The 16,162-nt window shown below is 40.5% G+C and overlaps 1 protein-coding gene across 1 annotated transcript in view; it reads left to right on the top strand.

Moving 5' to 3' along the window:
- LOC139471641 (focadhesin-like) overlaps positions 1-16,162 on the top strand; it is a 62,879-nt gene that overhangs the window by 39,115 nt on the left and 7,602 nt on the right. Inside the window, exons 15-25 of the mRNA XM_071254047.1 lie at positions 2,693-2,785; positions 3,689-3,777; positions 4,553-4,594; positions 4,898-5,123; positions 6,600-6,857; positions 9,013-9,083; positions 10,156-10,300; positions 10,642-10,761; positions 11,744-11,866; positions 13,261-13,338; positions 15,737-15,911. Of these exons, the coding sequence (XP_071110148.1) occupies positions 2,693-2,785; positions 3,689-3,777; positions 4,553-4,594; positions 4,898-5,123; positions 6,600-6,857; positions 9,013-9,083; positions 10,156-10,300; positions 10,642-10,761; positions 11,744-11,866; positions 13,261-13,338; positions 15,737-15,911 (1,420 nt within the window). The remainder of the gene's footprint in view (positions 1-2,692; positions 2,786-3,688; positions 3,778-4,552; positions 4,595-4,897; positions 5,124-6,599; positions 6,858-9,012; positions 9,084-10,155; positions 10,301-10,641; positions 10,762-11,743; positions 11,867-13,260; positions 13,339-15,736; positions 15,912-16,162) is intronic.

The following is a 16,162-nucleotide window of genomic DNA, read 5'->3' as shown; positions in this document are numbered from 1 at the left end:
GGGTATTGCTGACTAGGGAGTTAAACAAGAAAAGAAACACACAAAAAAACAACTATTTTAGTTATTTATAGGATGCTGTGATGTAATATTTGTGCTGCAACGTCACAAAATTCATTCACTTCTTGATTGCTTCTTAAAATGAATATGTTACTTTTTGTAATTTACTAACTTAGAGGCAAACCAGCCTAATTGCTTTACCGATTTTCATCCTCCGAATACCTAAGGCTTAAGGTAAATGGCAGTGACAGGCATATCTGTAAGACTAGTAAAGGAATTGATCTGACCAAAGATGAAACTGTATTCTGTATAAGAGAGAGAATTTTCTGGTGTCAACTTTATTATGAGGAACAAAACTGTTATGTGTATCCTATCTTGATGGCATTGAAAGACTTGTCTTGTGCATGTTCTTCCTCACTACGGAGCATGTATGTATGTTCTGCCTGACTACGGAGCATGTATGTATGTTCTGCCTCACTACGGAGCATGCATGTATGTGTTCTGCCTCACTACGGAGCATGCATGTATGTTCTGCCTGACTACGGAGCATGCATGTATGTTCTGCCTGACTACGGAGCATGTATGTATGTGTTCTGCCTGACTACGGAGCATGTATGTATGTGTTCTGCCTCACTACGGAGCATGTATGTATGTTCTGCCTGACTACGGAGCATGTATGTATGTGTTCTGCCTGACTACGGAGCATGTATGTATGTGTTCTGCCTCACTACGGAGCATGTATGTATGTGTTCTGCCTCACTACAGAGCATGTATGTATGTGTTCTGCCTCACTACGGAGCATGCATGTATGTGTTCTGCCTCACTACGGAGCATGTATGTATGTGTTCTGCCTCACTACGGAGCATGTATGTATGTTCTGCCTGACAACGGAGCATGCATGTATGTGTTCTGCCTGACTACGGAGCATGCATGTATGTTCTGCCTGACTACGGAGCATGTATGTATGTGTTCTGCCTGACTACGGAGCATGTATGTATGTGTTCTGCCTCACTACGGAGCATGCATGTATGTGTCCTGCCTCACTACGGAGCATGTATGTATGTGTTCTGCCTCACTACGGAGCATGTATGTATGTTCTGCCTGACAACGGAGCATGCATGTATGTGTTCTGCCTGACTACGGAGCATGCATGTATGTTCTGCCTGACTACGGAGCATGCATGTATGTTCTGCCTGACAACGGAGCATGCATGTATGTGTTCTGCCTGACTACGGAGCATGTATGTATGTGTTCTGCCTCACTACGGAGCATGCATGTATGTTCTGCCTGACAACGGAGCATGCATGTATGTGTTCTGCCTGACTACGGAGCATGCATGTATGTTCTGCCTGACTACGGAGCATGTATGTATGTGTTCTGCCTCACTACGGAGCATGTATGTATGTGTTCTGCCTCACTACAGAGCATGTATGTATGTGTTCTGCCTCACTACGGAGCATGCATGTATGTGTTCTGCCTCACTACGGAGCATGTATGTATGTGTTCTGCCTCACTACGGAGCATGTATGTATGTTCTGCCTGACAACGGAGCATGCATGTATGTGTTCTGCCTGACTACGGAGCATGCATGTATGTTCTGCCTGACTACGGAGCATGTATGTATGTGTTCTGCCTCACTACGGAGCATGTATGTATGTGTTCTGCCTCACTACGGAGCATGCATGTATGTTTCCTGCCTCACTACGGAGCATGTATGTATGTGTTCTGCCTCACTACGGAGCATGTATGTATGTTCTGCCTGACAACGGAGCATGCATGTATGTGTTCTGCCTGACTACGGAGCATGCATGTATGTTCTGCCTGACTACGGAGCATGCATGTATGTTCTGCCTGACAACGGAGCATGCATGTATGTGTTCTGCCTGACTACGGAGCATGTATGTATGTGTTCTGCCTCACTACGGAGCATGCATGTATGTTCTGCCTGACTACGGAGCATGTATGTATGTTCTGCCTGACTACGGAGCATGTATGTATGTTCTGCCTGACTACGGAGCATGCATGTATGTGTTCTGCCTCACTACTTAGCATGTATGTATGTGTTCTGCCTGACTACGGAGCATGTATGTATGTGTTCTGCCTCACTACGGAGCATGTATGTATGTGTCCTGCCTCACTACGGAGCATGTATGTATGTTCTGCCTGACTACGGAGCATGTATGTATGTGTTCTGCCTGACTACGGAGCATGTATGTATGTTTTCTGCCTGACTACGGAGCATGCATGTATGTGTTCTGCCTGACTACGGAGCATGTATGTATGTGTTCTGCCTGACTACGGAGCATGTATGTATGTGTTCTGCCTGACTACGGAGCATGTATGTATGTTCTGCCTGACTACGGAGCATGCATGTATGTGTTCTGCCTTACTACTGAGCATGTATGTATGTGTTCTGCCTGACTACGGAGCATGTATGTATGTTCTGCCTGACAACGGAGCATGCATGTATGTGTTCTGCCTGACTACGGAGCATGCATGTATGTTCTGCCTCACTACGGAGCATGTATGTATGTGTTCTGCCTCACTACGGAGCATGCATGTATGTTCTGCCTGACTACGGAGCATGCATGTATGTGTTCTGCCTGACTACGGAGCATGTATGTATGTGTTCTGCCTCACTACGGAGCATGTATGTATGTGTTCTGCCTCACTACGGAGCATGTATGTGCTTCAGGTGCCGGTGCAGCCCTCGGAGTGGCACCGATGTATGCTCATGCCCCAAGCCTGGACCTCCTTTGTGGACAGACTTTTCACAGCCATGTTGGAGGTGAGTGTTTTACGTTCATTAATTGGACAGTGAATTTACCTTTTATTTTGTTTTGAATATTTTATATTACATAATATTTAGTTTTTTGTATAGTAACTGATAAATTACTGTGGGACTCAGAAAGGGGCACTGAAAAACATGGTAAGTTCAGGAGAGGTTAAAAACACATTCCGTGATCAATGTTTCATTGGTACAGAGAAATATACTAATGTATATAAACTGCACACTGCTGCAAACATACTGATGTGCCATGTAGCAATATTCACTCACTCACCAAAACCCCTTATGTACACAGGGGCAGTGGGATAGGCTAATGGTTAAAGTGTTCGCTCGTCACGCTGAAGACCCGGTTCGATTCTCCACATGGGTACAATGTGTGAAACCCATTTCTGGTGATAGTGCTGGAATATTGCTAAAAGTTGCATAAAACCATACCCACTCACTCACTCCTAATGTACCCAGGAAAACAGGGATACTCTGGCCTATTTGTGGAATCGGAAATCCCAAAGGAGGATTACTGGGAACAAATTGAAGCACTGCATGATGTGTTTATAAAAAAAAATGTTAATCCAGACGATTTCAATGGGAACAGCCATCTGACTTACCAAAGCATCTCTGAAATAAAGATCAAGAGCTAGGTTGGGATCTAATGGACGACTAATGGGTTTTCACTGTAGAAATATAAAATGGTTCATTATATGATTCTGATAATTCTCATAATTTGGGTAATTCAGGTTCATTTACAACATTATTTATGAAGGCTGGTACGTTCAATTTCATCAATCAAGTTTGGCTTTGACATCTGTTACTGTGATAATGGTCAAGGGGAGATAACTCTTGTATGACCATGAATTATCTCCCCACCTGCCAATTACAATCCAGTCATTCATATTATCATTACAGGCCAAGAAAGCTGATCTAGAGATGGAAATAAAGAGAGGAGATATTGAATCCAGTGATGCCAAGCTAGCCCAGGACACAGCATGGCTTTGGTAATTTTTATCTTTAGTTTCTCACAAATAAGTTAGCCATATGCTCTCCTTTTATCTCTTCCAGCTATCATACACATCAAACCTTCAGTATCCATTCTTGTTGTTGGAGGTGACAAAATCATTGACAGGATGTCGCCGTTGGTTGTCTGGACCATTTTCAGACTTTCATGTTATAATGATTCGTTGTTATAGTGCTGACAAGACACAAAACCTTATTTAATATTTAACGGTAATTCACGTTTTTTGCTTTTAATTGAAGTTTGATTGAGGGGCTGTAATTCTTCAAATATACAATTTTCAAAACATGTTACTTATATGTATATCTGGCTATAGATTTAACAGATACTACAGATATGTACCCTAGCCAACATCAGAATACAGAAAGGTACCCAGTACCCTAAATGGCAGACAAATCCATATTCCCCAACCCGAAACCGAAACTGGTTCATGTTGTAGTTCTGGTTCGCGTTATGACGAGTGCATGCTGGATAATGGTGTTTGTCATGGAATATTAGCGTAATGTACGTATGTCACTGTGGTTGATCGTTTCTTATGAAGCACGCTGGTATGCATTTCATTCTTAAGAATTTTACCGCAGTTTGGCATCCAGGACGTGTTGTATACGTAAGTGTTCAAGGAACTGGTAATGGACTCATCCTTGGGTACCTTTCTGTATTCCAATTTTGGCTAAGGTATATATCAGCAGTACCTGTGCCGACAACGACCCCTTCAGCAATATTTCATCCTCACTATCAGATTATTCTGTTTGTCACAGGGTTAGAGATGCCATCGCAGATCTCATAAAGACAGCATCCAGGTAAGTAAAAGTGGTTTCACTTGCCCGACATGGCAAGCTTATAGCTCACCTGAATATTAATAATCCTGAACTTGATATCTTTTTCACTAAACCAAAATGACCGAAACAATTTTATGAGAAATAACCTAAAACATAGTCAGCTAATTTGTGTATTCTATGCCCAAGCTAATGGTTTGTCAAGAAGCTGTGAAAAATGTGGCAAGGGTACTTGAAAGAACCAGAAGTAAGGTAAGAGGATGTGAGTACATCAATTAGTTTCATCTTGGAACAAGCTGCAATAATGACTGCTCCCTGATTCCACAGAGGCAACCCCACAAGGCAAGGGAACTCAGTCCTGGCACTGGCTGGTCTCGCAGTGTCTGCATCACGACACGCTACCGGTCTGGACGAGGAGTCGCTGAAAGCTGCTGAAGACACGTGTCAACATCTCAGTCATTCTCATTGGCTGACTGTCGCCATGGATACCATCATGTGTTTGATGGAAGTCTCATTCAAGCCAAAAGGGAAGATCCTTGGCTTGTGTCAACAGGTGATGTTTTTGAAAAAAATTATTATATTTTCCATGACTGGTCTAAAATATGTCTTAGGAATAATCATAGTCGCAGCTTGACTTTGTAGGAGTTTGCAGGTGAATAGCAAAGCCATGTTGTGGATGACAGCTTCTATACTGAAGATACTATATTTAACCTTGCTCCCAGAATTAACATACACATGTAAACAATTGGTCTTTCCGCCCATATAGAAGTTTGTTATACAACCAACATACCGTAAATAACTGTAGATAAGCTGATCTCAAAGTTAAACCAAGGTATTAACTTTGTCCTTGAAATCTGTATCAAAATGTTATGTGCTGTACATAAGCCAGGCCACCAACCTAAAACTATGTCTCGTCATGATCCGTCGTTGGAAATAGAATATCAACAGTCAGTATCGAATCATGCAAATTAATCCTGTCATTACACTATCTGGTCATAACTAGGGTTCATTGTATATTTATTTTGTTCACCTGAAGCGATATATTGTAGTTTTGTTTTACCAACAGCAAAAATAGTTTGATGAAAGTGTAACCTTTACATAGGCCGACCCCTTTCTACAAGATCTTTTTTCTGGTCCTCAAAATTCGACTTATCTATGATCATCTACGGTACTGTACCCAAAGAACTGCTTTCAAACATGCACTATTATGTGGATGTTATTACAGTTAAGTTAAAAAAAAAAGTGAAGTTAAAATATTAGATGACAAACAGAAATGTAAATTCTTATGACGTAATTCAAATTTAACTGAGATAAGATCATGTGGATTACACGGTATTTAAATAGGGGGTAAAGTTTAGCCTTTGATAGGTGTCCGTCCTTTCAAACATAAAATCTGCCATAATGCTAAAAAGATTAAATCCCTTTTGGTGATTTCCGGGTTAAATTTGGTCTTCAGCAGGCTGTGCTGTTTGTTAGAGGTAACATAGTGAATCGATTGGTCAGGTTCTGTGACACAGTTGATAGCTTGTCAATCACTGGATTGTTTGGTCCAGACTGGATTATTTACAGGCTGCCTTCATATAGCTGGAATTTTGTGGCGTTCAACTCACAGACAAACACACAAACAAACAAACAAACCTTAACTACTGTAGGTCCTTGCGCTGTTGTCATGCTGGACTGATAACATGGATGTGTAATGGTGAATAGTTGTGTTTGATGGGACTCAAAACACTCTGTACCCATGAAAATCAGGGGTAGAATAGGTCTTCAGCAACCCATGCTTGCCGTAAAAGGCCACTATGCTTGTCATAAGAGGCGACTAACGGGATCAGGTGGACAGGCTCACTGACTTGGTTGATGCATGTCATCGTATCCCAATTGCAAGGAGTAATAACTAATTACTTAAATAAACTGAAGACCGTAATGGCCTGCTGAAATATAAAACTATCAGCCTGAGAACAAATGAAGGCCATGACCCCACGGGGCGATATCTATTTCGAACACTGTTTCCATGTATTGCTTCTTGCAGAGAACGGCTGGTGACAAACTCCCTGCCAGTCTTCTGGCCAGGTCCTCTGCCTGTGTGGCCCTCTCACAGCTCGTGCCCATCTTCATCACTATGGATTCAGATAGAATCTACCAGGTTATTTCAATGGCAACTGACAGGTTGCCAGGGCAACCAGGATGTGAGGAATCGCCAGTTCTTCAGTTCCACTATGGCCTGGGACTGGGAATGTTCTTGGGCAGACTGTTTGAAGAACACATTTCTGATGTTGGGGGAGCAAAGGTGAGAAACCTGACATTTCAGTGGACAATAATGTGTTTGTGTAAGCAGTTCGGTGTGTATGAATGTCGGATGCTGTCATGATATAGACAATGGAGGATTCTGCTTCTTAAACATGTAGATAAGATTGTTTACTCAAGTATGATTACTCTATGTATAAAGACCTCACAAACCTTTCAGACGAGGTCAGTTTGGTGAATCCTGAGCAATTGTGGCAGCCCAAATAAAGGGTGCTTGAGCCAATCAGATGGCAACTTTCTGTTATGATTCATCTTTATTTGCTACCATCTTGACACAAAACGCAAAACTTCCTTCAGTTGAACTGCTTCCGATACGTCTTAATGGATCAAATATATACAACAATCTAACTGTACCACCTTTTATATTTCCAATCCAAACTGTACGTTTTTTGGAACATGATACCCTGAATGATGTGCTTGCTCGTACAGTGACTTTGAAGCCTCAACATTGATTGGCTGACAATTTCATATGACATGACCTCCTGTGGTGCCAAGGAATACATTTATGTAGGGAGTTCCATTCCCAGGTTGATTTACACAACAGTTAAACAACTGTTTATTTGGTTAAACAACTGTTTATTTGGTTAAACAACTGTTTATTTGGTTAAACAACTGTTTATTTGGTTTCATAGTACTTCGAACAACCCCAAAAAACAAACAACACAAAAAACAAAAAAAACACTGCCCTAACGCTCTATATTTCAAAAGCCATTGCCTGAGAACCAATTCTTTTCTTTAAGCCTTAATTAGATTGAAACTCTGCTTAGTCTTTTCCGCTGCAGGTGATGCTTCAGGCAGCTGTGGAGTAGCAATATAACATAACATCATTGTACTGTGTTCCACCAGATCTTACCACATTGAGTTTGTTACAAAGAATTGAGGATTATTGAGACAGGTTGTTGTTAAAGTAGATTCTGTAAATCTTGAAATTAATACATCTGGAAATTAATACGTCTGCTGATCTCTAGCCAAAAATGTGACTCAATATTAATGCAACTTCTCGCCAATCCCCAATGGAATGATACATATCCTTACTTCGGTTGACTGGCAATAAGAAAGTTAAAAGCCAATCAAATAATTGAACCAACAACAGTTCACTGATTGGTATATTCAAGTTGGTATTTCTGCTACCCAAAGTGTGCAGTGAGGCCGTCTTATTGCTGATGGTCATTTTGGAGACATAGATGTCTAGTTAATGCGAGCAATGACCACTCGCATTTTTTGCATTTAATTCACGCTCATGTTAATTTCAAGATTTACAGTGTACATTTTGAAAAAGCAAATGGAAACATTTTGAAATGATGTGTAGGGCTTACAGCTGCAACTCGATTGTCTTATGGTATGGGATAGTCATGCACACAGAACTAGTTCCTGTAGGATTTAGGAGACCTGAGTGTTTACACTCGTAAGATAGACAGTTGCCTGAATCATTTACTGCAATGAATTATGAATTACACCCCAGTGGGGATTCTGAATGAGAATACATCCCTAGCAGCCTATGCTGTTGGGAGATGCGACTTAATGGATTGAAAGGTCAGGTTTGGAGACTTGGTTGATTGCATGTCATTGTACCCGAATATTTGCTCATTATATCAATCACTGTATAGTCCTGGCACGGCATGATTGTTTACAAGCTGATGTTAAACAGCTGGAATATTGAATGAAGTGTCTGGTGCTAAGAAACAACCAGATATGCAAATGATGTGCAAAATGGAGTCTTAAAATAGTTTCATTCATCTGGAAAGTAGTATGCAGAATGTATATACAGTAACCTACGGTTATAACGAACTCAAAGGGACCACTCATTTTAGTTTGTTATAACCTTAGCTTGTTACAATCATATATACAGCATAACTACAGCAAATAGTTCGGACAAAAAAAGTAAGTTTGTTATATCCATCAGTTCATTATAAGCATGTTCCTTATAAACATAATTTACTGTATACAATAAGGCACATTAGATCCTGATATGTGTAAATTACGTAAGCTATGACATTTTTTTTCTTTATTCTTTGTAACAAGGTTTCAGGGCTACAGGTGAAAGATGAAGTTATTATCCATAAAAAAGTGTGATGTATTCATGTTCTTGCAACTTCTAAATGCCTATGAAAGACTTGTGATTGCTGTACTTGGCACAGGGCATGATTGACATATGGAAGACCATGGATGTGTTAGAAAGCTGCTGTTTGTCCAAGGACTTGGAGAACAGGTGAGATAATCAAACATCATTAACAATAATCGCAAGAATTCTAATGCTCTCAGGTGAAGGAATATAATCGGATTGACAAGGAAAGTAGATTACATAATACATATTGTTGCTTTCTAAGTAATACCTTTGACAGATCTTGATGGATTTTAGCAAAACTTTCTGTGCTGCATGGTTAGTCCCTAGTTAGACACTGATCAAGTGTGATCACCATCCAACTTGGTTCATATTTAGAATGTCAAACGTTAAATGATATGTCTAGAATTCATGTGTGACCGGTTTCCGCATGAAAACATGTTCAGGTTGTTACCAGAATCAATAACACTTTATACATTAAGATTGATGGCAATCAAGGTTGGTCAGTATTTAGATGGTCAGATCTGGAAGCATCTCTGTGAGAGTTGGAAAGGTAATGTGGACACATCCTTACAATTAGGCCTAGCTGGTTCTAACACTGTCGAGAATATGGAATAAAGCTTTGCTCGTCTACTGACTATTTGGAAGCATTGCTGGAAATAGTATGGTTTTGGAGAAGTTGTGGAAGCATCTTAAAAATTGTAATTATATTTTCAAGACCCTGTTGAGAAGGTATATTCTGTTTGTAAAGACATTTCAATGGATCTTTTCAAGACTTTTTTGTTTGTAAGGGTGTAAATACTCACTGACAAAAGAAACGCAGTTATGATACATGTTGGTTAATATATGAAGAATTACTCATATTCAAGAGATAATAGATTGGTTGGACGCACAAACAAACATCATGAACACATCACATGTGACATCATGGATCCATGACTCGGGACCATTTGTCTCTTGCAGGATTAGCATGTAAAGTGTGGAAATCATGTGCAGCATATCGTGATAAGAATAAAGATACTGTGGTAACACCTGACTGATTTTTTGTTTTGTCACTAATTGGTATACATTGGAAACATCTGTTCTTAACGTACATACTTCTCTCTATGTTTCTATGGTTTGCGTCTCTTTTGGCGGTGAGTATATTCACAAATTATGAGCACAAATGAGAAGAGATTCCTGGTTTATCTGACACGATGTTGCCGTGTGACTGCTGTAGATCTGGTTGTCTGCTGGGCGTGGGTCTGGCTGTGAGTGGGTTGTGTGAGGAGGGGAAGACAGAGTCGAGAGCCCACGTGTCTGCAGTGCACGACAAGCTGACCATGTTGATGGAGGAAACGCCATCCACAGACTCCTCGTATCAGGTGACATTTTACTTATAGGAGGATCATAAAACAATTGTTTTACCACTTTGAGTAAATCTGGAGAGTCTTGTGTGACACACTATACCTGGAACTGAGGCAGGGTCATGAAAAACATGACACAAATTTTGGGAATGGGAAGTCATGATGAAGTCATTTTGCTGTCAACATATTGTGATTTTCGTTTGGATAAAATAGTCCAGTAATTTAATGTCAGGGAGAGTAATAAAAACTGACAATCAATGGACTGAGGATAATGTTTTTATTGTAATCATGGATCACATTCTCGTCTTCCCCCGATGATGTTGCATGGTTTCGGGTTGCTGACAATGTTTGTATTTCAGGCCGTCTGTGTCGCAGTCTCCTGCATCAGTGGTCGAGCATTCTCAGCCAACATCCTCCAGATTGAGAGAGTCGGTGCTGTGGTGGACAGTCTCACTCGGGCACATGCTCAGAACCCAGAGGTAAAGATATGTCTCGTATACAACAACATGTCTATATGTAACATTTTCACAATGAATATGAGTTATGCATGGTCTATGTACCGTGGATGATTTCCTCCACAATAATAACCAGTACTATCTGCAGGTAACAAAGTGCTGTGGTATACATGGTCTATATACCCTGGATGATTTCCTCCACAATAATAACCAGTACTATCTGCAGGTAACAATGTGCTGTGGTATACATGGTCTATATACCCTGGATGATTTCCTCCACAATAATAACCAGTACTATCTGCAGGTAACAATGTGCTGTGGTATACATGGTCTATATACCCTGGATGATTTCCTCCACAATAATAACCAGTACTATCTGCAGGTAACAAAGTGATGTGGTATACATGGTCTACATACCCCGAATGATTTCCTCCACAATAATAACCAGTACTATCTGCAGGTAACAAAGTGATGTGGTATACATGGTCTATATACCCCGAATGATTTCCTCCACAATAATAACTAATACTGTCTGCAGGTAACATAGTGATGTGGTATACATGGTCTATATACCCTGGATGATTTCCTCCACAATAATAACCAGTACTGTCTACAGGTAACAAAGTGATGTGGTATACATGGTCTATATACCCCGAATGATTTCCTCCACAATAATAACTAATACTGTCTGCAGGTAACATAGTGATGTGGTATACATGGTCTATATACCCTGGATGATTTCCTCCACAATAATAACCAGTACTATCTGCAGGTAACAAAGTGATGTGATATACATGGTCTATATACCCCGAATGATTTCCTCCACAATAATAACTAATACTGTCTGCAGGTAACAAAGTGATGTGGTATACATGGTCTATATACCTTGGATGATTTCCTCCACAATAATACCTAATACTGTCTGCAGGTAACAAAGTGCTGTGGTATACATGGTCTATATACCTTGGATGATTTCCTCCACACTAATAACCAGTAATGTCTGCAGGTAACAGGCGTCTGTCTGGCACTGGGGGCCTTGTGTTACAACCTCAGTAAAGTGGGACATCCAACTATTGGTCAACTGCGGACAAAGCTGGTTCAGGACTGGCTGAAAGGTCTGGCATCAGAGGTAGGGTGAAGTGTTCTTTGTTTCTACTACTTGGTGGCTGGTTAACAGTTTTTAGAGGAAGATGTGGATGTTTGAATTTCTTTGGATGTATTTTGCAATGACTTTGGTGAATTAGAGGACGGAAACACTGACGGACAACTTCCACATTCCTAGGGAAACCCCTGGCAATTCCCTAGCACTAATAGATACAGAAGGCTATTTTCCAATCATTTTGACCTTATTATCTTGAACTTAGTGGTTTAGCATGGGATAAGTCAGAGGGCTTGACTGAATGCCCGTTTAAGAATATCCTCACTTCAACCCATCCTAATGAACAAAATGAAGAAATGCACATCCAAACTACGGACTTGATCTGTGTCTGACAGACACGTGACAGCCCACAACAATCTATAAAGTTACCTAAGTACTTATTTGACACATTTTTATAATCACCTTTTAATGATCGGCCAATTAATCAATGATGTCTTACACTTGTAATCGCCACAGGTTAAGGAACAACTTCAGAAATACCTCCCGTCATGTTTATCATGTCAGCCATTTTAACGTCCCATACTTCATCTAGATGTATTACTACGTGCTGTCACTGTGACCGACTTACTGAGGTAGTTCTTGAGAGATTTTTCTCACCTAATGATGATATTATTTTGTTTCCCATACTACAAAAGATGTTTCTGTCGAGCAAGTTGAGCATACATATGCTCATATAACCTCTCCTTTCGATGAACTATTTTATTCTGCGTTACAGCTGGTTATTGTATTGCTGTCAGTGTAAACATGAAGTCACATATGCTGAATGAAATTGTGTAATACATACCTCGATGTGTAGAATGGTGATATAAAAATAATAAGAGTTGACCTTCACTTTGTGTGAGTTCATTGTGTTGCAAGCCCCGACGTTCATACGGTTTGGCCCTCACTCTGTGAAGGTTCATATTTCACTAAACTCACACAAAGTGAAAGTCAATTCTTGAATAATATGCATCTAATTCAAGTTATTGCATCACCACAGAAATATTTCTTTTCAATCCTGATTTCTTCTGGCATTAAATATTATAGGTCACAAAATGTAGACTCCACAAAGCCATCTTAGCACTAAGGTGATGGTAACTCCCATACTTTAACACTGGCTTACCATAGTCGCAGCTCTAAGATCACTTTGTGGAATGGTGCCCAGGTTGTAGAATGTTCATTGTGTGACAACTTTTGATGCAGAAAACATATTTTAGAGTGTGTTTTATGAACACATACAAGATGGTTTGAAATTGAACACGTCTCTATCATGGACTATGATGTCAGGTGTTAGTAGTAGATTTGATGGTGCTAAAATTACCATTTGAAACCTCAGTCAAGCTCTGTATGTCCCACCAATAACAATAGAGTTCTGTTGTGTACAGGAAACCCCGCCAAGACAGAAGGTGTCCACACTGAATGGTTTGATGGCTCTGATTGGCTCTGAGAGGACATTGGTGTCAGTAAGTATATACAGAGGACATTGGTGTCAGTAAGTATATACAGCCACTGTGGTATCTAAGTGCTCTGAGAGGACATTGGTGTCAGTAAGTTTATACAGAGGACATTGGTGTCAGTAAGTATACACAGAGGACATTGGTGTCAGTAAGTATACACAGCCACTGTGGTATCTAAGTGCTCCGAGAGGACATTGGTGTCAGTAAGTTTATACAGAGGACATTGGTGTCAGTAAGTTTATACAGAGGACATTGGTGTCAGTAAGTATATACAGAGGACATTGGTGTCACTAAGTATACACAGCCACTGTGGTATCTAAGTGCTCCGAGAGGACATTGGTGTCAGTAAGTTTATACAGAGGACATTGGTGTCAGTAAGTATATACAGAGGACATTGGTGTCAGTAAGTATATACAGAGGACATTGGTGTCAGTAAGTATATACAGAGGACATTGGTGTCAGTAAGTATACACAGCCACTGTGGTATCTAAGTGCTCCGAGAGGACATTGGTGTCAGTAAGTTTATACAGAGGACATTGGTGTCAGTAAGTATATACAGAGGACATTGGTGTCAGTAAGTATACACAGAGGACATTGGTGTCAGTAAGTATACACAGCCACTGTGGTATCTAAGTGCTCCGAGAGGACATTGGTGTCAGTAAGTATATACAGAGGACATTTGTGTCAGTAAGTATATACAGAGGGCATTGGTGTCAGTAAGTATATACAGAGGACATTGGTGTCAGTAAGTATATACAGAGGACATTGGTGTCAGTAAGTATATACAGAGGACATTGGTGTCAGTAAGTATATACAGAGGGCATTGGTGTCAGTAAGTATATACAGAGGACATTGGTGTCAGTAAGTATACACAGAGGACATTGGTGTCAGTAAGTATACACAGAGGACATTGGTGTCAGTAAGTATACACAGCCACTGCTGTATCTAAGAGCAGTGATTCCTCGATATGCTGCTGTCATTGGGATCCGACAATTTAATCGGTAAATCATGTCTTGTGATGTTTTATTTCAAATTTCACATTTGTTTTGACGAAGTTCATTTATTATCAACTGTTCGTTAACCTGAATTTGCTGAAGGGATGCGACTGGGAATTACATCTCATCAGTTTATTTGTCACTGTATTTGCATTAACACGCTTGTTAGGGATATTCTTCATGAAGTTTGGGGCCAAGCCAAGGTTTACCCCGTGAATTTATAAGTCTTCTGTACATTGATCAATTGGAAGAGTTGCTAATTGGGATTGTTCACTAGCCAATATATAGTAGCAAATATCGCTGTGGGCACTTATTAGAGTGGGCGCTTATTACGTCAAATATGGTAGTTTAGTTCTTGCTTTTCAAGGCAACAAGGTTTGTTTCTGGAACATAACTCATAGACTTTTCTGAATATTCTTAGTGCAACTGTGTATGTTAGAACGCAATGAAATAATAGTGCACATTAAAAACAATGTTACAATGTCCTGTTATTATGACAGTTAAGGTATTCCGTGATCATGTCGCTCTCTCATCTGAGGTCCATCAAAATTAAGAATAGGACAGTTGAACAAACGTAGCCCCCTGAGTGTATGCTCATTATCAGCCTTCATCCCAGTGACTGATGGTGAATGACTGGTTATACCGCTTCAGACAGCATTCCAGCAATACAGGGTGGTGGACACAGAGGATGGGCTTCAATAAGGTTCAAGTTTGAAGCATGAAGGGCCAGGGTTTTAACACCCCATCTTCCCAAGGCAAGAGAGTGAACTGATTCTAAAAGTCAAGTTTCCACCCTTGCTGAACTAGGCTGGAATTTCTGGGCTTGATTCTAGCGCCACTAGTGGATGTTTAGAGTTATGTCCCTTCTACGCCCCTCCTATTGACCAATCAGATTCCACCTCTTACTTGCATTTTCATCAAACCATATCGCAGCGCCCAGTCATGACATTGTCATCAATAATACATATCTTTATTGTAATTAAACAAGTTTTACCATGTGAAGTACCTGAAATCACTCGAGCACCTTGATCAAAAACATGAAAAGATGGAAAATATATGTTGATGTCCTGTTGACGGTACACATGCTCTTCTAATCCTGCAATCGAATTCGGCACGGCAGTTGTCATGATGTTTGTGAACATGATGTCGATTTCATTACGGGATTTTGATTGGACTATGCAAAGACTTGTTAGTCCAGCCAAAATATAACTCCATAATTCCAACCTAGTTCGGCAAGGATGGAAAACTGGACTTCTACAGTCAGTTAACTCCATTGCCTCGGGAAGAGTGAGAGTGAGTTAAAATTTAACATCACATCGGTGCCTCGGGAAGAAGGAACCCCTAGATTTTCCCCATCAAGACGGACCAGCACAGCCAATCCTGGTGTTAATATCAACTGTCATGCACAGGTTCAGGGCAGTGGGACGTCTCTCCTTGGAACTGATGTTGATGCAGATAGTGTCATCAAGATGGCTACTTCAGTCGTTGCAAAGTCCAGTGACCTTGGCATTCAGAGTAACAGCGCATGGATGCTGGGACATCTCTATCTGTCAGCATGTGCCATCACGGAGACCCGAGCTAGCGGTAGGTCAACCTGCAAATACACACTGACTAGTTTATTATCACGCAAATACAAACTGAATATTGCTACAGGGAGGTTATTAGGCAAATACACTTTTGTAGTTTGTTTCAAATTTTCAAGCTCCATTGTCTGAAAGTCGAGTGCCAATAGGCCTTGTGCATTGCTGCATTATGTAACTTAATGAACATGCTGTGAGGATTCTGTTTAGTAGATACTTCTGTCACATGTTTTGCTAATCCTCTTTCACCTTTTC

This window comes from Haliotis cracherodii, unplaced genomic scaffold, assembly GCF_022045235.1.
Source record: "Haliotis cracherodii isolate W230 unplaced genomic scaffold, xgHalCrac1.p SCAF_1, whole genome shotgun sequence".
Classification (NCBI taxonomy): Eukaryota; Metazoa; Mollusca; class Gastropoda; order Lepetellida; family Haliotidae; genus Haliotis; species Haliotis cracherodii.
This window is presented reverse-complemented; position numbering and strand designations above follow the sequence as displayed.